The 22,371-nt window shown below is 39.1% G+C and overlaps 1 protein-coding gene across 11 annotated transcripts in view; it reads right to left on the bottom strand.

Annotated features, from left to right (window-relative positions):
• SLMAP (sarcolemma associated protein) overlaps positions 1-22,371 on the bottom strand; it is a 169,933-nt gene that overhangs the window by 55,836 nt on the left and 91,726 nt on the right. For 7 of the 11 annotated variants that reach the window (XM_006033679.3, XM_014524722.2, XM_014524727.2 and 4 more), the window contains exons 6-13: positions 17,141-17,236; positions 16,699-16,770; positions 15,375-15,515; positions 12,196-12,333; positions 9,931-10,099; positions 9,796-9,846; positions 9,176-9,226; positions 1,706-1,768 (exon numbers count right to left, since the gene is read on the bottom strand). In XM_006033679.3, coding sequence (XP_006033741.1) covers positions 1,706-1,768; positions 9,176-9,226; positions 9,796-9,846; positions 9,931-10,099; positions 12,196-12,333; positions 15,375-15,515; positions 16,699-16,770; positions 17,141-17,236 — 781 coding nt within the window. The remainder of the gene's footprint in view (positions 1-1,705; positions 1,769-9,175; positions 9,227-9,795; positions 9,847-9,930; positions 10,100-12,195; positions 12,334-15,374; positions 15,516-16,698; positions 16,771-17,140; positions 17,237-22,371) is intronic. The other 4 variants (XM_014524725.2, XM_006033683.3, XM_014524724.2 and 1 more) reach the window with 3 other exon arrangements.

Genomic DNA, 22,371 nt, shown 5'->3' with positions numbered 1-22,371 from the left:
TGTCTTAACTAACAGAATTACAATTTGGGAACTGCTGATTAATAATATCTTATTTTGTTTCTTGTTTACTTGGAGAGATAAATTTACCTTCTGCTGGAAAAGCAAGTGCATTTACATTTATATACTATACATCCCTATCCATGATGTTGATGGTTAGTGATTTTAGAAACAATAGGTTACTGTTATAAAAAATATCTTTGTAGGTTTTTGTCTGTGTTTTCAATAAACAAATTCTCCCTGCCTTTTTTTTTTTTTTTTTTTTTTTAATATGTTTTATATTCCAGGCTCTCTCCCTGTTTTCCCTTTCACATTCCACTTCAAAAGACATATTGGAGTCTTTTCAGTTAAAGAATCATAGTCACCTTTGCTTCCCAACTGCAACCAGACTATTCAGCTTTATGTTGGCTAAAATGATGTTAATTGGCAGAGTTAAATTAGAGTTGTCAGTAAACAGTGATTACATACGCACATGCAAAAAGAACATTCCTGTGATACTAAACGTGAAGCTCCTTTGATCAGCTATACAAAACTCATATATATTCACTTTATCAAACATTTAGCACACCAAGTTCACTTTCACTATGCCTTGTGTTAAGAAGAAGCAGCTTATAAAATCTGTTAGGTTTACAGCTACTAAGAAGAACCTTCTCTTTAAATTCTTTTTGGGAAATTTTGGAACATTCCATAAATTCAGATAACTACAGCACATCATTTGAATTTTAAAATGAACCTTTGCTTCATTTTTATGCTCTCATATACTGATTATTTTAAGTGGAACAAACCTCACACTCTAACCTTAATGATTAGCTTTTGTTTCCATAGTTTGCTCAATTTCAGTTAGTAGTTCATAAGCTAAGTTAAGGATTTACAGAAGTTATGTCTAATGAATTCTGTAAAGTCCTCTATATTTCAACTGAAGTGGGGGAAAAAACCCTTTCTTTTTCTTGTATTGCCCTGCTTTTTAAAAAAGGCCTATCCTCTACTTACATTTTGATAGCACATTCAGCTTTCTACCAAGTTGATATATTTGACCTAAATCTCAGAGGCAGCAAAATAGTAATAGACTGATCATTTTTTTTAGTAATCAATGTAATTGATTTCAATCAATCTGCTCCAAACAGACTGAACTACTTGCTACTTGCTATCCTCTCAAAGTAATTTGCTTTGAAAAGCAAGGTGTTAGAAAGTCAGTGTTACATTCCACAAAGCATTTCCTATTTTTTCACATAAAATTACAAGTCTCCTTTTCCCCACAAATCCTTTTCTACAGTCACTTGATCTAGTGCAATTTATATTGTAAGACTTTCAATTATCAGATACATTACAGAACTGTGCAGAGAAGAGAGAAAAGGCACCATTACCTCATTTCTATCTCTCTGCTGCAGCCTGCAATATTTGTTTTAATTGGCAAAAATATTCAGGCTTGAAGGTTCCCTTATTTTCCATCAAGGTTACAAAATTAGGTCAGCCTTAAACTGCATGGGGCCAAATGTGATAGAAAGCAATGGTAAGTTAACTGTTAAGCACAGACAATCGTAACTTAACATGAATAAAAAGGTCCTCCTATCCCAAAAGAGCTTTGCTCAACTACAAAGTGCTTCAATTTTACACTACAACACATTTTGCTACTGACAAATATATCCTAATTTTAGTTGCATATTTTATTTCTGTTTTAAAGTGAATGTGATGAATGCGCTGTACTCACTCTGGCATTCTATGAACTGATGAATAAAAGTGCTGTCCCCTCCACTCTTTGAAAGAAAGTGCTCTAGTAAAGAAAGAAACACTTAAGTTTGCATTATCTTATCCTAGAATTGATGCACACTGAATTGTACATTAGTAATATTTCTTATTCTGTTGCAGAGAAATTTCAAGAAGCTGAGTCAGTTTAATATGCAAACAGACATGACCTATTCTTTTGAAATAATCAAGAAATCTTTTTGGAGACAGGCATATTGATTGTCCTTTAGACCTAGCTGGTGAAAATATTGTGAAAGTATATTTGAATTGAGATTACTCTTCATGCACAGCTACCTTTGAATACTAGTAAACTCTAAAGGAAGTTGTGGAATGAATGGAAAAGTACTTTACCTAAAGCAAAGCTACTGTTTTTGAAAAATCTTTGATAAATTTAGTAGCAACAATTAATTTGACCAAAAAACATTCTGCATCATTAGAACAGTTTAACTGGTGGCAAATGGCATCCACATCATTACCTTTAATCTCTAGTTATACCAAAAATATACAGCCAACTGTTCACCAATAACTTCTAAATTACAAATAAATTTAGAAGAAATAAAATGATACAATATTGGAAGGTCTCAAGGATTACGGTTTATTTCAGTATTCAGCCCCACAAACTGATGGTCCATCCTTTTCCTTTTAATTAGCTTAAAAATTAGAGCTGAATAATAAAATAGTACCAAATCCCAGTGCTAAGGCCTCTAGCACACACTGCATTCGTTGAGTGTTATGTAAGAATATCATGCAACAAATCATAACATGCCAACCGGTCACACGTTAAAATTATTACAGGATACTTTCACACCACAAAAGGTGCTGTTTAATGAGCAACTTTTTGTGTGTGGCCAACTTGCCATTTTTGTCCAGGAAAAAACAATTGGTTTAATGTCTAGCTTGTTAAGATTTGTTGCGTAATATTTGAAAATAACATGCAACAAATGTGTGTGCCAAGAGCCACAGGGATTAAGAAATCTTTTTACCATACTTTATTCTTAAGCTTTACATACTGTAGCTCTTGGAGTTTCTTAGCACTTTTATAGTACAAGCAATAATAATAATAATGATCATATAGCTTAAACCTTTAAAATAAACAAGACTTTTCAACTAACAAGTTGATCCAATGTAAAAAGAGCATACTGAGTGAAAGCTAACTTACATTGTGAACATTATCCTACTCGTAAATGACTCTACAATCTTAAGAGTTGACTCAAAAATTCCTGACCTGCAAGGACAAGTGTTTTGGCTCTTGAAGACAATACTTAGTGCTTATCTTCAAAAAAGGAGGTGTTATTGCATGTTTTTATATAACTTTTGATAAGATCACCACAATTTCACTGATGGATTAACTGGCAGAAAAGATTAAGCAGTTTTATCCAAGTTGATATATGAAGTCAGTATCAAAGGCTGAACAAACATGGTTCATTGAAAAGATAATTTAACTAGTTAAGTAATTTAGTTAAATTAGATAAATTAACTAATTTAACTAGTCACAAATTCTGTTCTCAGCTATACAACTGATTTACTGCTGACTCCAGCAAGTCCATAGGTTCATAGATGTTAGGGGTGGAAGGGACCTCAGTAGGTCATCGAGTCTGACCCCCTGCCCTGGGCAGGAAAAAGTGCTGGGGTCAGATGATATCGTCTGACCCCAGCTTGCCCTCTTTGGTAGCCCTCAGCCGTAAGGCCCCCAGAGGCAAGCCAGGGAGCAGTTTCCCATTTCCATAAAGCGGGCATAAAGCTAAGACCTTCGCACTCCAGCAGCTCAGTGGGAGGTTTACTGTACACTACCTCGGCAGGTCCTATCCCTGTGCCCAGTGCAGCTAGGAAGACGGTCCCCATGGTCACGGTGTGTCTCCTGCCAGGCAAGTGCAGACCAGGCTGGGTCTGAGCCCACAAGAGAGTATCAGGGGAGGAGGATCATTGTGGTCCTGGGGGCCCAGGAAACAGATAAGAAGCGAGGACTTTAGGTGCTGTGAGTTGGGTGGGTGTGCTGTTGGGAAGCTTCCCAGCATAAACACGCGTGTACGCCAGTGCAGAGGTCCGACTCGCAGGCGGGGGCTCATGGGCAGCCAGGAGGCGCTGAGCCCACGTGAGCCCTGGGACTGGAGCTGGCTCTGCGCTTCCCCCGGCTTGTCCCTGCCTCGGGGTGGGCTGGGCCAGGACATCTCGGCCATGGCGCTGCAGGGGCGGTGGGTGCTGGAGCTGGCGGGGCTGGCGCCCATACTACTGTGCGGCATGATCCTGGCCGACCACAGCACGTGCATGGAGCGCCCGGCCCTGGCCCCTGTCCCAGACGTTCAGGGCCGCGGGAAGTACTCGCTCCCACTCGACCTCAAGTGGTCACTTAACTTGACTGTGCCTTCCTTTCCCAAACTATAATGTGAGAGTATTAGTGATTACTCACTTTAATAAAATAAAGCACTTTGTGATAGAGATGAGAAGTTCCTGGTTTCTGAGATTACACTATTCCTCTTTCTGCACTGTGACCAAGGAGACCCTCACATGTAAAAATGCCACAGATATTATATTCCTTGCAGTAGTTAAAAGTAATCAACTGTATCGAGTTAAGTAAACTTTCAGGTACTGAACTTAGGATTTTAGGAATAACAAGACTCTGGGACCTTAAAAAAATGTTGCACCTAAAATATTTTACCTTCTTTTGTCCCAACTTATCAACTTACTTCTAAACTGTATGTCAAACATATAGCCAGAGGAAGAGCCACTCCATCTCGTCCAGCAGGCTATGCTGAGGCCAGAAAGACTGGAGCATGGCTAATGGTAGGTATGCCCTGCAACAAAATTTGAAGCCATTGGGCAGACACGTCCCTCACTCACTCTGCAGTAACTTGGCCCACTGCTGCTTTGAGCCACACTGACCACACCAAGTGGCTGCCTGTCCCAGGGTTGCTTGCCTTCCTGCCACCAGGGTGGCTACTGTGCTGTACCAGATCTGGCGCAGGGAACAAGGCAAGTTTGACCAGCATTGCCAGATGTATGCTAATAATCGTATTTGTACAATCATTTCAACCCTTCTATGATGTACAATAAATAACACTAGAAGTGATCAAAACGTACGATTATTTGATGCAGTTAATTGATGTAGCATATGAAAAACCCAAGTCACTCAAGGAGTCTCAACCAACTTTCAGGTTTGCCGTCAGCACTCTCTCATAACTGCTTGCCTCAGAATAAGGAAATGCTTCAGCTTTGATGACCCACTTCTCACTCGCTCATTGAGGATTTACAGTGAGCAATGTAAAGTAACTGCATAACAATCACATAACTAAATCTCATTATGTAATAATACTAAGCTTTATTTTAAATGCTATAGATGCTCTTAAATAAACAGAACAACAATATAAGGCAACCTGATGTTACTTAAAAAAGACTACTTATTTGCATACTCCCCCCCCCAGTGAAACTGGCTGTGTAAAGAGCCTGGCCATGCAACACTAACACCAGCATAATTTATATCAGCTTTAGACACCGAAGTAAATTACATCAGAAGAATGAGTGCACAGACAGTCAATTTTTATTCTAGGGTAGGTGTTATTTTAGCACATGACCACTAGATGACAAGGGTGCAGGTAATATAGCCTGTATGCCTACAGTGAAAAGTTGCCCTGCAATTAGATATCAGGAGGCACTACTTCACAGTCAGGGCAGCTAGGATCTGGAAACAACTTCCAAGGGAAGTGGTGCTTGCTCCTACCCTGGGGGTCTTTAAAAGGAGGCTAGACAGACACCTTGCCAGGGTCATTTGACGCCAGCATTCTTTCCTGCCCATGGCAGGGGGTCGGACTTGATGATCTGCTCAGGTCCCTTCTGACCCTACCAACTATGAAATTTAAGTGGATAGTAATTTGCTCGCTCAATTAACTGCTCTTTGTGACAAGGTGCTGTAATAGAGCCTACTGTGAACAGATGCCTCTGAGTCACCGCTTTTCTACCCGCTCTCAATACCCTGTAATCCATATGGGCATATAGCACATTTGTAAAGTACACTGGTAGAGGTATGTCATTTGACCAGATCCTTAGTCACAAAACAGACAAAGCATGAAAGAATGTAGAAGCGCAAGAAAGTATATTGTAATGGCTGCAAAAAAGGGAATGCATTAGGACAAAGATGCTCAACCCTGGCCCACAGGCCAGATCCAGCCTGCAGAGCCATGTCATTTGGCCCACGGGGTTCCCCACAGGTCTGTAAATCTGGCAGCAAGGGAGCAGTGCCACAGCTCTCCTGCTGCCTAATTTCCAGGCCCATAGGGCTGAGCGGGGCCAACACTGGGCCTCAATCCCAACATGCAAGAACCAGGCAAAGGCAGCACAAGGCATCCAGGGCCAGTACAGCAAGTGGGACAGATAAAGACTGATGCCAGGCCCCATGGCCTGATCCTGTTGTCCGGGGCTCCATCCAGCCTGTGGACTGGCCCTGGGCCATTAATCTGGCTCACACAGCCAAAAGGTTGAGCACCACTGTATTAGGACACAGGACACAAAACCACAAAGGAGTCAAAGAAATTCAGGGGGCATCAGAAAGAACAGGGGCACAGGAGAACATGGTATAAGACAGGGAAAATGGGAAGGGAAGGAGACCTGTTGAAGAGGGTAGGGAATATGCAAGCACAGTGAATAATAAGAGATGACAATATGGTAACCTTAGTGGGAGAACAAACAGGCCAGTTGCTAGCTTGTTAGTCTAGTGAGTGGTAGAGAGAGAGAGAGAAAGAAAAGTTGGGGTTTTTTTTAAGTTTAATTTACCATTATATTTGGGGGCCTGCTGCTTAAGCTTTGAATAGTCAGAGATGGCAATACTGTTATTACAACAATAGAGAACAAATTTTCTTTTTTTTTCTAATGTAAATATAACTTTCAATATCACAAAAATTGCTATGGGTGCGGTACCTAGAGCTATTACTAATTAGGGATAATTCCTGAAACTAAAGTTAAATTTGTGAAACACTGGATTTCAATGCAATGGATATTCTGATGCCTATATGCTTTATTTTCTTTTTAAACAAAGAATCCAGTATCCTTTTTTGAATAAATATTTCAGTTTTCCTCAAACACTATTATTTACTGAAGAGGAGGAGGGAGTGAAAGGGTCCTGCCCCTTGATATTTTCCTATTATCAAGAAAATGTAAGATTAAAAAGAAGATTCATAGTGCACCAAAATGTTTCTACATAAAACTTCACAATGTCTAGTGGCACAATTTTATGAGAAAGAACATGGCATTTCACTACAAAAAATATGAACACATCTTCTCATATAGAAAATACAAATCTATCACTTTGGAAATTGAAAACAAATCTATTTTGAAAAAATTCTTAAAAGTTTATTAAAGTTATCACTATGCTAAGTAAATATACATTCAATCTACTGTTTAGGTGAGTAGCTCAGAGAAACATTGTATGCAGTAGACATTAGACCTCTTTCTTCCCAATGTTAACATGAATCACTGTTAAATGCTTGGAATGCCATGGAGGTTAGCAGACATGACTAGTACTCAACTTAGGGGATTTTACAGCTTCTCTCAGTATTTAATCAACCTCTTCTTTCTATAGCAAAGAAATATGAGGGCTGACAAAGGCATCCAGCAGTATTTAGGTTAACTATTTATTTTCTTCACAAGTTAGCCAGAACCATGAAACATCAACAGAAGTTCCTTCTGCTGCCCAATTAGAGTAAAATGCAGCAAGAAATCTTTTAGTGAAAAAAAAATTGAGCATAAATTGAGAATCTGTAGTTGTAGAATGTAGAAACAGTTTGGAGAAATTCAGAAGACTGGAACAGTACTTGCCTGGAATAGGGGGGCAATGTTAAGCATGAGAAAGGGAGAATGCATGCTTGGAAAGTGAAGAGATTTATTGTCAAACAAGCCTGCATACTAGGGGTATGCAAAACAGGCCATGTTTGATTTGGCCGGAATCGGGAAAAGCGATTCAACTTGCTGATTTGGATCACTGTCCCAACTGGGCCGAATCCGAATCTGAAGATTCGATGCTGATTTGGAGAATCAGCGATTCGGCCATAGACACAGCTTTAAATGTTTTTTCTACGTACCTCGAGATACCAGGCGTGGCTCATGAACGCTGTGATGCTGGGGCAGATGGGGTGTCCCACAGGAGCGCGGGGGAGCCCCCCCCATGTGCTTGGCAGTGAACCCCAAAGTGGTTCCAGGTCTGCCACTGAGTGCACAGGGCGCTCCCCCCACCCCCGCATCCCTCCCTGGCTCTGCAATCAGCCGTAGGGAGACCCCAGGTTCCACCCCCAGACCCAGGAGGCACCAGTCACCAAGCTGGGGAGCAGGGTCCCTCACATGCTCCCTGGCAGACCCAGAACTGGACCAGAAGTGCTTGTGGTCCACTTCCAGGTCCGCTGCCAAGCTCCCATGGGATGCTCCATCCACTCCAGCATCTCAGCACTCACGAGCCACCTGGTACCTTGAGGTAGGTAGAAAAAACATTTAAAGCTGTGTCTATAGCCGAATCATTGAATCTTTCTGAACCTCTCCGAATCATTTCAGAGGGTTCCAGTTTGATTCAGATATTAAAGGGTCTCCTGATTAGATTCAGATTTGGAGATTCAGCTGCTGAAGTGGGCCAAATTTCTGCCGAATCAAATCAGCAACTGAAGCTTTGCACAGCCCTACTGGATGACAAATTTATGACAAATAATTTATGTGCAATGAAAATAAAAGGTCCAAAAAGTAAACTTCATAGAAAAAAAAATCATTTGGTTCAGGGCACTTATGATCATTTTTAAAAGAACACTTAATTAAAATATCAGGTGTCAGTTTATTTATGAAGATTAGTGACCAAGCACAATAATTCCAATGATAAGCCTTAAAACAGCAGAGAAAAGAACACCTTAAAGGGTTTTTGGCCCACACCAAAATAAGTTATTTTAAATTCTCTTTAGTGTAAAAATATTTTCTATTTTAGTATAATTTAGAATATGTTTTCAAAATACAAATTCTACAGCATAAAATTCTATTAAATTGGGATTCTTACCATATACAATAACATGCACATAGGAAGAAAGACAAGCGTATAATTAAACTAGATCATTCAAAAGGTTTATTGCATATAATTCAGAGGGATATTAGCAGGACAAAGATAAGTTTATATTTGTTTTTTAAAACAACAGATATATGTATCTGCTTATTAGAATTGTAGATAAAGTTCTGCTTGAGTTTCCAAAATTTGATTTAGTTTATGCTGTTTAGATATTTATACTTTATATTTAAAATATTATACTTATATCTATAAAGTATAATAATATTATACTTTCTTAATTTCTTTCTTTAGTTAAAAAGAACCCAACAGGAAATATAAAACAAAACCAAAAAAACCTTGAATGATAAATAGAATTTGAGCAATTTCAGACAATAACCAGAAGAAAAAAGGTAGTCTATTTTTATACACTACCTTTTTCTGTGCTCCCATTAATTTTAGGTATGAAGTCATCAACTTGTATGCCTAGGATTGAGAAAGGGTATTATTTCTGGAACCAAAAAAAGTGGTTTTTTTTTCTTTTTTAGTATACAGCATTATGGAATTTAGCTGGCTCTCCCAGCTGTTTTATCTCAAGTATCCAAGTAGTAACACCAAACAAGCATGTTATGCCCCATAATGAAATTTTAGACGAGCATCCCGCATCACATACTCTATTTCATTGATCAAATGTACAGAAAAACAACCACCTCCCAAAACCTACTGTCTATTACATAAAGGTCCTCTTTTTTAACTTTTTTTTGGTACAAACACTATTGAGCTCTGAAAAAAGTGAAGGACAAAAGTTAGTCTGGATAAACATTTTAAAGTAGCAGCACCCTCTGCTGGCAATTGTTACATCCATGCTTATTTAAATTTTAACAAGTGATATTAAAATGAATTCAACAATTAAAGAGAAAGAGCCACTGAATGTGTAACCTGAAACTCTTTTTTCTAACTGTCAGAAGTACCTGGAATATAGCGTTATAATAATAATAAATAGAGTAAAGTGAGGAAATCCAGCTTTAAACAAAAACCATTAATATTACACCTACCTAAACTGTTGTGTTCTTTAAGAGTTTTCTCTTGAAGATGTTCTAACCGTACTGTAAACAGAATTCCAAGAAAAAGATATTTCACAGATTAAAAGAAAAATAAATAAACAAAACATTTTTTGACTAGCGACTAACCTTGTAAAGCAGTTAGCCGTTCATTGGTGAAGTCACTGTCAGCTTGCAAAGCTTCTATTTTTGCCTGAAGTTCTTGTTCTCTCTCTTCCATTTCATCTACTTTATGTTGCAATTCTTTTTTCTCAGCCAGGCCCTTCTGCTGGATTTCTTCTTGTTTTCCTTCTGCAACCTACTCAAAAAAAAAAATAAAAAATCAATTGTCCATTTAAAAAGAATTAATTACATTTTCCCATAAATATTCAGGAGTGACTTCCTTATTCACCACCATTAGAAACATTCAAATACTTGTGTAACTTTTCTAAAACTCATTTCCAGTAATAAAAACTCACAGAGACCTCCTGTTTTCACAATATGAAGCTGTGTTTTTTCCCCAATTCCAGGGCTCTAAACCCTACAGGCTTTTTTCACCCAGATACACCTTGCTTGGAACACAACAGAGAAAACAACATGACAGAGCAATATTTACAATTTTAACTAAGTTTATCATTTAAAAGATCAAACATCTCAGTTTTACTGGACCAGTATGAATGTTCAAGAACTTTCTACAACACCGTAAGCACTTCTTGGTTCACCAGCCAAAAGAGTTGGATTTGTCAAACAGGATAGAATGGCCACTGACAAATGTGATAGAAATGTGTGTGGCTTCTTCCTTGTTAATTTAAAAAGAAAAGCTGTCATGATGGCAACAGACAAAATAAAAGAAAGTTTTGAAAGATTTTTCTCCATATCCTTAAAAAAAAAAAAAGCTGTAACCCCGATCCTTATTTAACAAATCGTTCAACATCAACAGTAAAATTATATTTGTGAAACCAATACTCTAACATTCCAGGTCCAGATGCTAATGATCAGTATGCATTCTACTTTTATTTTAGAAGATAAGTTTACAGTTGCTAATGTGGGCTATTTTGGTTTTTGATCGCCAACATAACTTTTCTAATGTAGTGATCACTGTTTCAAGAATCTGTAAAAGCAATTTACTTTTTTAGTTTGAGAGAAAAAGTGGTTCTGGCTCAGATCCTTTACTAAGATTCAAGAAACCCGAGTTACAAGTCCAAAACCGTGTCTGACAACTCTGACAGTCTCAATCTCTTTGCCAGTTCTGAAAACATAGAGATACTTATCCTTCTTCCTTCTTTTCTTCATCGCTCCCACACATTCAACATTGCAAGCTCTTTGGGTGTGGACTTTTTCTTACAATTAGTTAGGGTTACCACAAAGGAGGTTTAAAATTAAACAGGAGGAAGGGAGTTTCTTTTAGGATACTTTTTATTGCACATGGAGGGCATTTTGTACCCAAAAGCTTATTCAAAAGTTCTCCCACCTATATAATCTATCCAATAAAAGATATCACTAAAACAAACCCTTCTCTCGCCTATGTAACCATCACTGTCCAGGAAAAAGAACTCCGCTCCTATGACAGGGAAGTTATCGAAATCTGCTATTTATAGTGAAAATCCACAACATGAAGAAAGAATCCAGGCTACACAGTGACTTCTACTTCCTCAATTTGTGCAAGAAATGTAACATTATCCCTAGAGGACTTACTATCTGCAAGCCTTAGGCTAATACACACAACTCCAAATATGCAACATAGGACATCAGAAAAAAAAAATGAAGCACCACCTTCCTCTCCTCACCTAACCTACTGCAAAAAAGACAGCAGACTTGAAGCACGCTTTTGGCCTGAAAGCTTGTCCAAAGTCTCTCCCAACTATACAGGCAGTTTAATAACAATAAAATTTTGCCCCAGCCACCCACACTGCACATGGTTTAATGTGCAACGTGTGCAATTTGTGGTACCACAAAGAGGTTTGGGCAGCACCACAAACTGCACGTACCTGCATGTCAGGATCCAGCTCATGAGCCTATATATTATGTGTTATTTCATTCTAGTTGCCATTGCACAGAGATGCATCATGAAATAGCAAAGTCTGGCTCTTTAATTCTGTTCAGTTTGTATTTCCTATAACTGTAAGAAAGGCTTACATCAAATAGTTATTTAAGCAAATAAAAAAGTAGAAGAAGAAACAACCCCTTTTCTTTAAATCATCTCAAAGGAAGTTTCTTTTCAGAAGATTTCAGGTACGTTTAACTAAAACAAAGAATACAGGGGTTAAGGAGCTTGAGGTATGTATTTCTCCATTTATCTGTTGTTAGTTTAAGCAAATTTTTCTGTACCTTAAATACATGTGACTGTACTTAAATACATGTACTGCTTCCATTGTAGCTTTGCAGTTAGTTATTATATAAGAGGTCTGTCCTTACCTTTAGTTTGTCAGAGAGGTCTTTAATTTCATTTACAGCTCCATTGTACTTATTGGCTAATTCTCTCAATTCTTCCTGAGTCCGCTCATTCATTTCTTTCAGGTGAGTACATTCATCTTCAGTGTTACTTAAACTTCGCTGTAAAGAAGGAATTACTGTATATAATTGTCAAAAATATTTTAAAGTATATGGATAGTCATGTGAGTAATCAGTTACAATGACTTCTTTCAAATGCTTGTAAAATGCCTCAGTTTCTAATTTCTGGCAGTAATTGTAACATTAAAATCACTTTTTTTCCTATAATTTTCTATAAAAGCCAAATGGATATGTAACATGTTGCCAAAATATAACCTATATTAATAGCCTCTGCAAGAGGAATCACATGTTAAGTGGAGCGACATGAACTATCTGTGTATAAAAAAGAATTACAGTATGTTTTGGAAATAATTACGATTGCTAGCAATAAAGAAGGGAGGAAAATGTTCCTTTTCTTGGTTCACACATAGATCTCCTTTAACAACAATGTAGCTTTGCAATCCTCTATGGAAGCGAGTATTTACTGTAGAGTCCAGACACACTTTCATTTGGGATAAAGATTGTTTAATATATTTTATAGATCACACAGTTACAAGTAAATTTGTTACTTGCAACTAGATTGTATAACATAAATCAAAATCTATGCTAAGATTTCTTGGATAACTACATTATCAAAGTGATTAAACCACCTATTTCAAAACAAATGATTTAACTATACATAATCTACACAGTGATGGAGGACTCAGACTGGCACTGACTTGGTAGGTGGAGGATATACACAAAGCCAAGCTAGGGTTTAAATACATGTTCTCTCTTTGAGAGACCAACCCAGGAAATAAACACCCTATGGATGTGTCCCATATTAAGAGTTCTGACTATTACAGAATCAAGTACGAAGAGGCACACTTGATGCAGCAGCCACTACAATATTTGACAAACTTATCCTGAAAAGCTGCAAAATTAAAGCAGCAAAAGATAAGCATATTAATATCTTCAGTCTCATAGATTATGTCACCTTTAAACTGAATAGTACTTTGCATAAATGATGAATTGAGTATTACCAAACATCTACTGATCTAAGGACTATGCTTGAAAATATATATGCATATGTGCAACTTTCCTCATACTACTAAAGTCAATGAGGCTACTTACAGTAGCAGAAGCTATTCTTTGTAACAAGCTAATCTAGGATATGAAGATAAAGACAAATTAAGAAAAGCAGAAAAGCAGATTAGAAGGTGAGCTTAATTACAGCAAATAGTGTTTAACATCTTTTTTTTTTAAAAAGAGAAAGGAATTGAGCAAGAGGGAAGAAACAGCAAAGGAGCAGAAGTCACTGGTGAAACAGAAAAGAAGTCAGTTGGCTGAGGATGGATTTGAAGAAATGGAATGAGAACCAGCTGTTGGACTGCATCTAATAATTTAATTTTAGCTACATTCTAAACTGCTTAAGCATGCCGAGCCAAATACGTTTTAGAAATCTTATTTAAAACCAGTCAACCTCCATATTTCATACAATATACTAGTTTCAACATGAAACATGAAAACCCTGAAAAACAAAGTTTATGGCACATTATAACCTGCCTGCCATTTGATAACCCCAGGTAACCTGCCTGCATTTCACCAGCTACCTTCTATCATGTTCTACATTTCCACTCCCATCCCCCCTCACCTGTCTCACACTGTCTCCCATTCCCTCTGATCCTCACTGCCATGCACGTGCATTTTCAGACCTGCATTTTGCACATCGGCTTCTAGTCTACTATGAAAAACACAACACATTTCAGGCATTCTCCCTATGCCTGAAATGTTTGTGCCCCAAAGCTTGCAAAGAACTTTTTTTCCATCTATTTAGCCATCTTGTGTGCATACCAGCCCAGCCTCTGACTTCTTTATTTTTCATTTAATCCAGAAAGAGCACACACCAACTGCTGAAACTTGCTCAGCCTGACGAAGGGTTTTTGAACCCAAAAGCTTGCTTAAAAATTGTTTTCCAACTATTTAAGTTGGTCTAATAAAAGATATCAGATTCACCCAAAGAACCTTGTCTATGTCCTTAGACCAACACAGCTACAACCTACACCCCTGTAATAAAAGTGAGGGGCACCCACATTTACCCAAAGAACTGTGTCTGCCTATCTGGGGTTACCATATTTCCAGGTCCAAAAAAGAAGACACCTGCTGGGCAGAAGGGGTGGGGGGGAGGGGCAGCGACATGCCGGTGCCCTGCCCCTGCCCATTCTGTTGCCCTTCACTGACAAGCCACAGTCCCCCAAGCCCTGCCAATGACCCCCACTCCCAAACAGCAGTAGTCTGCCCCCCACCCCCTTGCTGGTGCCCCTCACTCCCAACCCACAGCCCCCTGGCACTGCCAGTGCCCTGCACACCCAACCCAGTCACCTGTCCTGTGCCCCTCATTCCTGATCTGCAGCCGCTGCCCCCCTGGCAGCCCTACTGGTGCCCCTCACTCCTGACCCGTAGCTCCTGCCCCCCTGCCAGCCCCTCACTCCTGACCCACAACCCCCTGCCCCCCCAGCCCTGCCGGTGCCCCTCACTCCTGACCCACATACCCCTGCCCCCAGCCCTGCTAGTGCCCCTCACTCCTGACCCGCAGACCCCTGCCCTACTGGTGCCCCTCACTCCCAACTCGCAGCATCTGGCCCCCAAGCAGCTCTGGCGTTGTGCGGTCTCTCTCTCCCTGGAGCCCACACAGGGAGCACATGATCCCTGACAGCCAATCCCCAAGTGGCTAGCCCAGGAGGGCAGAGGAACAGGCAAAAACCCAGAAAATTGTCTCTTATTTTAAAAACCTGCCCGGACACAGCGCAGGGGGCCAGAAAACAGGACATGTCCAGGAAAACCCAGATGTATGGTAACCCTACTTATGTCTTTAGACCAACACAGATACAACTGAAAAATAGGAAGCTTAGTTATCAAGTTCTTCTCACTTGCTCAATATGCCAGAGACTGACTACTAGGAAAAATATGCATCCACAACACTTCCTAACAAACTGTACCTGATCTATGAATATAAACACTATCACACACTGGTGCAGTGTAGATGCCAGACAAGCTTGAAAGACTAGCAGTTAGAAAGACTTAAAAGGTCCTACGAAAGTGGTCATAAAATAAAATCCAAATACCTCCACTTCAGAGAGCTTTCTGACCACTTCAATTTTCTCCTGTAGGACCCGCCTCAGGGACTCTTTGGCTGTTGTCTCATAATTGTGTTTGTCTTCCTGTAATGCTATAAGTTCCTTTCGTATACTGTCTTCTGTTTGATTCTGTAAATAGCAATATAGAAGATAGTTAGGATAACTCTCAAAGCAGCAACTCCTAAAATAGGTTAACAGTTTGATATGTATACAAAAAATATTCACATTAAATTTTCATCAAGACCTAGTCTGTCAAGGACTGCAAAACAATTTGGGCTATGGTAACAAAACAATAAGGAAAATAAAATATTTAGAGCTATTGGTTTGACTTGGTATAATCTAGTACAGGATTTCAAGTATTTAGAGTAGAAAAATCTCTAGAACTAGTTTTGATTATAACAAGAATTCAAACAAAATCTGTGTATTCCAACTGATGCACTAGCAGTGCTGTGCCTAACTCTCCAGACCTCCAATTTGATATGTTAGCATAGTGGTTCTCAATCGTTTTTTAAATTTGCTGTGTGTCATGGATTATAAAGAAGTAATGCTATTGTACTGCTATGTCATTACACTACAACAACTGTAAACTCTCTACTCTTTCATTTGCATTTTCCCCTCATTTATATTTCCCCTTTTCTATCTTCTGTTTTCTCATTCCTTCCCTTTGTGTCACCTCTAGCAGCTCTGCACATACTCCAGTTTAAGGAAGTTTACTTGTCCCATTGTACTAGAAAACTGACAGGTCCTAATCTCAGAGGCCTGATGGAGGATACGATCTCAAAGGATTCTTTATGATTTACGTTATGAAAAAGAAAAGAATCAATAAATTCCTTTCAGGGTACTAGTAATCTGCAGCATGCTTCTGCTTCTCTCTCTAAAATCTCAAGCACCATGCTCATCATGCGTTATTTTACATTTAAAAATGTGCATCCACAGGGAATACGGTATAAGATGTCAGCATACACTACTGCAAGAAACAATTAAAACTAGATTATCTATAAAACTGATAAACGCTGAAAACACAACTGTCTAAACTAGATTTAGTTTCCTTATGTGTTTTTGGCATCTTAATAGATCCCAGGAAAAACAATTACGAACAATTGTAACCAAAAAAATTTCCAGTTTAACTTAAGGTTCATCAACAATTATTTAATGAAACGGTTCAGTGTGAACCTTTGCAAACCCCATTTGAAATTTCAAAACTGCACTGAAAGTTTAGTTTAGTATCACTATTTCACTTTAAAATGGTTCCAGAGGATTGTGGTTCAGTATTTCTAAAAACTATACAACCAATCCAAAAAAACTGACATACTTTTGAACAAGCTTGTAATTGGTTTCCCATAACCTCTAGCCTTGATAGCAGCCTGTCTTCATCTATTAAAGCCTGTTGGAAAAAGTAATACATTCAAGTTAAGAGAGCATATTTTACAAAGCAAAAAACCCCAACAGTGAGCATCTCAAGAATGCTCATAACAATAACATTTTGAAAAAGATGCAGAAATTCCCTTGGAAACCTTCAGTTTACTGGATTGATTAAAAGCAATGGTTAGTTCTAACATAGATGTTCACCATGTTACTTCATCAATTAAAAATGTTGTCTCTTAAACCAAGTTGGAAAGAGCCAGCTTTAAGCCTTCCGTCATTTTGCTTTAATTTTTCCTAGTTAAAATTAGTTATAAATTGGCAGCAATGATTTATAGTCCATGTATATTAATTCCTTCAGGGATAAAAATGAAAAGGAAGCATGCAGATACCTGCCAACTAGTATCTGAAGCTTCCTGCGTGACAGCAAGCAGTCGCTGAAGGGTGGCCAACTTCTGTTCCAACATTTGTTCCCGATGTAAGGCTTCCTATGATGAACACACAAACCAACAGTTTAGTTTTAATTTAGAATAACAGAAACAAATGGAGAAGATATCAAAACACTGTTAAATTCAAAAGGGGGAAAAAGATTGGCAGACAATATAAATTGTATGTTCAAACATTATTTAAAATTATGGCAAAATGAGAGCATTTATATTCATTTTATTTATACTTATTTCTGAGGATGAGCAAACTGAAAGATGTTGGCCAACAAGATTATATTCTTAAGGGTTTCAGTTTCAAATCACTACCACATGTATGGTAAATATATTCTGTGACAAAGAATGAATAAATTATTCCTATGATTTTAACAATTGCAGGCAAAGTCCTATTAAAAGTGACTGAGAGTTAATGCTGGAACTAGAGGAACAGAAATTGATTTCTCTTTTTCAGAAGTGAATTTTTACAACAAAGTTAAAATTATATTCCAAGTACATGCTTTAGAAAAAAGTTAGGTTACATTAATAAGTAACAGGCGTTAACTTCTAGTCCAGCCCATACTCATAAGGGAAACAGTAATAATATCACTGCATTTTGTTATTTACTCTTATCATGCAGATGAGTTCATGCTGGGATCTAAAATGATGCAAAAAGAAAAAGCAAATCCACAGAAAAGTTATATTTTTATATTAGACCTGTGCCAGAATTTCTTAAGTTGACAGTTGGTAGCAAGGGCTGTCCAAAGCTTCAGTAGCCGATTTGATTCGGAGGAGATTTGGCCCGATTCGGGGACTGAATCTCTGAATCGAATCAGGAGACCAATTAAAAGCTCCAAACAGATTCGAAGCATCTGAAACAATTCAGAAAAGCTTTCGAAAAGATTCGGCCATAGACTAAACAGGCAGCTGATACAGCTGCCTCCAGCTAGTAAATCTGTTGGGGTTGGCAGAGTGGGGAGAGAACGGGATGTGGGGGAGGGAGGGGTTGGGGCTGGGACAAGCTGCCCAGCCAGGGAAGGCGGGCCACATTACTCAGGAAGGGGAGGGGGGGCAAGGGATGCAGGCAAGTCAGTGCTGGTAGCAGGGACTCTGCCCTGCTGCCGCTTGGCCAGCCAGGGCGGGGTGTGGTGCAGGATGCAGGCGCGGCTCACTCCAGAAGGGAGCAAGCAGTAGCATGGGCAAGTGGCAGGAGGGCATAGCCCCCACAGCTCCCCCCACCCAGGGAGATGTAGGCACAGCCAGAGGAGCTGTGGTAGAAGCCTCCATAGCGGCCCTGCCCGGCCTCAGCTTCTGCCCAGTCGAGCCTCTCAGCACTTAAAAATAAAAAGCCGATACACACAGGTTCTGGCAACAGCCATTGGGGCCTCTGAGGGTTCATGGCAGAGCCCTGCCACACAGCATGAGGCAGTGGGGGGCAGTGAACATCCCTCTCCCTGCAGCCGCAGCCTGCACAGGCGCAGTGTGGCTTGGTAGGGTGCCGTGCGCTCTCTGGGAGCTGGGGTGGCTCCACCTGCCAACTGGAGTCTGGCAGCACTCAGCCCTAGCCGCCTCAGCTCCCAGACTGCGCATGGCGCCCTGCTGAGCTGCGCTGCTCCTGCACCTGCACGATGCGACAGCTGTTGTGCGGGTGCCAGGTGGGGGGAGAGGGTGATCCCTGCTGCCCCCCACAGCTCTGGCACGAGCTCCCAGAGGCCCCAATTGCCGCTGCCAATCCAGAGTATGAGGGTTTTGTTTTGTTTTTTGGAGGTTTTTTTGTTTTTGTTTTTTTTTTTTTTAAGTGCCAGGACTAGGCTGGGGCCAGGCAGGGCAGCCATGGGGATTTCTCCTGCATCTTCCCAGCCTGGGGAGAAGCAGGCACAGCTGTCTGGCTGCGCCTGCCTCTTCCTGGCTGATCCGAATCACCAAATCTTACTGAATCAGCGCCAAATATTCTGAAGCTGATTCAGCCAAATCGAATCAAGACAGTGATCCAAATCGAATCAATGTCCTCTGAATCTGCTGAATCCAAAATCTAATCAAACACTTCCCTATTCATACAGGCACCTCCAGTAGATAGCACTGTCTTCAAAAATATTCCTGAAGAAACCATTGTTATTTTGTTTAACCTTTTATTAAAAGGTTACCTCTTGTAAGGAGCAAATTCTGTTGGTCCTCTCTATAGTTACCATACAACATTATCAAGCAGAATGTCCAACAGAGATTTAGCTATGACCATGCAGATTTTTAAAATTTCACAAATGACAAGCCTGCACAAATGACCATTGGATGTCCAAGTGACCCTTTTTACATTATCATCAGAATTGCATGGAAATTACTCTTGAACATTTTAAAATCTGGATTTATTGCATAATGTTCCCCTCTTCTAGTAAAATATGTATTTCCTAATTTGGGTTATTTTCATTTTATTCAGAAGTAATGAGAGTTCAGTGTTGTGTTCAGCGTACTGTAACAGAAATGTACATCATGGTAGCAGACTACAACTTGGATCATCTCCCCAGGCAGTTCATTTATTCATGACAAATTTTGATTTATAGCAGTATATAGGTAGGTAATATTTTACATATTGTTGTATATAAGCATAATATTATACTTGTATAAAAGATTGTGTGTATGGTTGTAAAATAATGTTTTCAAGAATAAAAATATGGAAGTACAGTATTGTGTTTCCACCCTCTAATGACAAACAAATAAGAAACTCTTTCAAAAAGAGCCTTGATAGAAACATCTAAGCATTAACACAATGCAACAGTGATAGACGCTACACATATACAATGAAGGGTCACAGTCCCTGCCTTAGTCAAGGTAAACAAGATATAAATGGGACAAGTAAACTAAAAACAAATAAGGTAAAGTTGTGTGTAAATGGAAAGTACACAGTTCACAAGTTATATTCAGAGAGACATTTATTCCACATACACGCTCTAAAAAGATTTATACTGACACTATGGGCATGTCTACACCTGCACTGTGCTCTCAGGAAGGATGCTCCTGAGTATATCTTGCCTATCTGCTCCTGGTTAAAACACACCAAATTGAGAAATGCAGCAGCAAAACTACCCTGGGGGCATCCCCCTACCACTCTCCGGTAAGCCAGAACCAAGGATCTCGTGTGGCTGGGGGAGCTCCCTCAGATCAGCTTCCTTACTGTCCCCTTCCAGGTTTGATGCCTGTGAGCAGAAGCAGATAAGTGGGGTATGCTCAGCAGCATGCCTTCTCATCTACATCACATAACCAGTGTAGATACACCTACATGTGTTTCATTTGGTGGCTCCTGTGTTGAGGTCCCTCAGTAAATGAAACTATCATTTCTAGGGTGATAGATTTGACCTATCTAAGCTGTTAAACCTGTCAAGCATCCAATCCTGTGAAGGAAATTCAAGGGTTAAGTAGTCCAACGCCAAGTTTAAAATGAGCAGAAAGAAAGTACACAAAACAAGGTGAACTCCATGAAGACACAGGTCTCATTACTGAAGAACTAAGCTTGGAGAAGGAAATTAACTCTTGGCCTGGTAAACAGCTTCCTTTGTGGTAATTTCCACCCCAAAACTTGGATTCCTATAGTAAGGAAACAGGAATGAAAATGTTAAAGAAGGGGGAAAACAAAGGTAAAAATTTTAACTAAGCATCAGGAAAGTGCTGGTTTTATAACTGGATGCTAAAACAGGAAATAATAAAATACTGTAATGTATTTAACAAACCCAAGGAGACTCATTACTCTAAACAAGGAGTAATTGTTCAAGACAAAAGTAAAACCAACATACATGAAAGATACATCAGGGCTTAAGTGCTCTGCAGAAACCCCTCTCTCAGCATATTTACAGTTGACATCTTGCCTAATTGGATTATAATAAATTCACATGAAAAGAAGAGAAGTGAAAAGTCGGCCTATTTGTGTAACTAGAAATTAAATGATCTAATAAGTTAGTACAGCCACTAGGGGGTGCCATTTAACCTCCTCTAATCAATTAAGTTTGGAGCATACGCTGTTATATCTTAAGAGTGTACCACAAACCCAGAAATTATTTTTGACTGACTCAGATTTCCAAAGCATCTGCAAGGACAATTAACATAACTATCTGTATGTATGCACATTTGCAGGACAAAGTATGCTCATAAAATCAATACATGAAATAATTACCAAGACCTGTAATGTAACTCCATTTCTGGAAAGTTTATTCTTATGACGAGAGTAGTTTTTGAGAACAAAATTTAGAAGTCTTATGCTTTAAGGAGATTAGTTATTCTGTAAAAAAATCTTAATGCATTATCTTTAACTGGATTTGCAGTATTCACAAAATTTAACAGGAATTATCTAAATCTTCTCTGTAGATATTGAAGACATTTGCTAGGTAAACCCTAATACTGAAGATGAAATTGTTCAGAAATTATATAGTTCAGTGGTTCTGTTAGAAATTGTTCAAAAGTTATATGGTTTAGTTAGTGGTTCTGCTAATCAAATGATATTGCTTCACATTACAGGTCCAAGTCTTCTGTTTTTAGGCATGCAAAGGCAATATAGTCAATTCCCACAGGAAAGGAGTATTACATTTCAATGAGCTAATTAAGAAGCAATGGCAATTATTTCCAAAGTGAGACCAACCAAGTTATTCTTGGGTGCAAAGGCAATGTCACTGAGCCTACTTAGTAGCATGTACATTGAAGTTGGGCTATAAAACAGGATTCCAACATTTTAGCAGAGACCAGATGATGTTCTCTTCCCTTTGGCAGGATTCTTCAGAACTATTTGAAGACCCACTTTAACGGCTTGGATCTTGCATAAATATAGCTTGGTATAAAAAAAGGGTGGGGGGGGAGGAATACATCTTGTTACTCCTAGCATTTAAAAGTTTTGCTCACTAGAAAAATCATAAGCAAAACTTCATGCAACTTGGTTGAATTAGCAGTACTCCTAAAAATCAGCCCACCTGGAAGGATAATCAAAGGTGTTTCCCAAAGTGCCATTTGGAAAACAGACAGACTAGCAATAAAGTAGCATCAGGATTTAATGGATTATTTGAAGATTAAGCACAGCGTAAACAAAATGATAACCAGTAATAAGAGAACTGGTAAGTACAAGAGATGCATGAGAAAGGGGACAAGGGAAAATTACAAAGTCAAATTACTCTGAAAAGAACAATATTAACAGGTCTACATAATTTATTCCAGTTGATATGATTGTTTTC

The sequence above is a fragment of the Alligator sinensis genome, unplaced genomic scaffold (genome assembly GCF_000455745.1).
Source record: "Alligator sinensis unplaced genomic scaffold, ASM45574v1 scaffold1273_1, whole genome shotgun sequence".
Taxonomy (NCBI): Eukaryota; Metazoa; Chordata; order Crocodylia; family Alligatoridae; genus Alligator; species Alligator sinensis.
The sequence above is the reverse complement of the archived record's forward strand: the minus strand, read 5'-3'. Positions and strand labels throughout refer to the sequence as shown.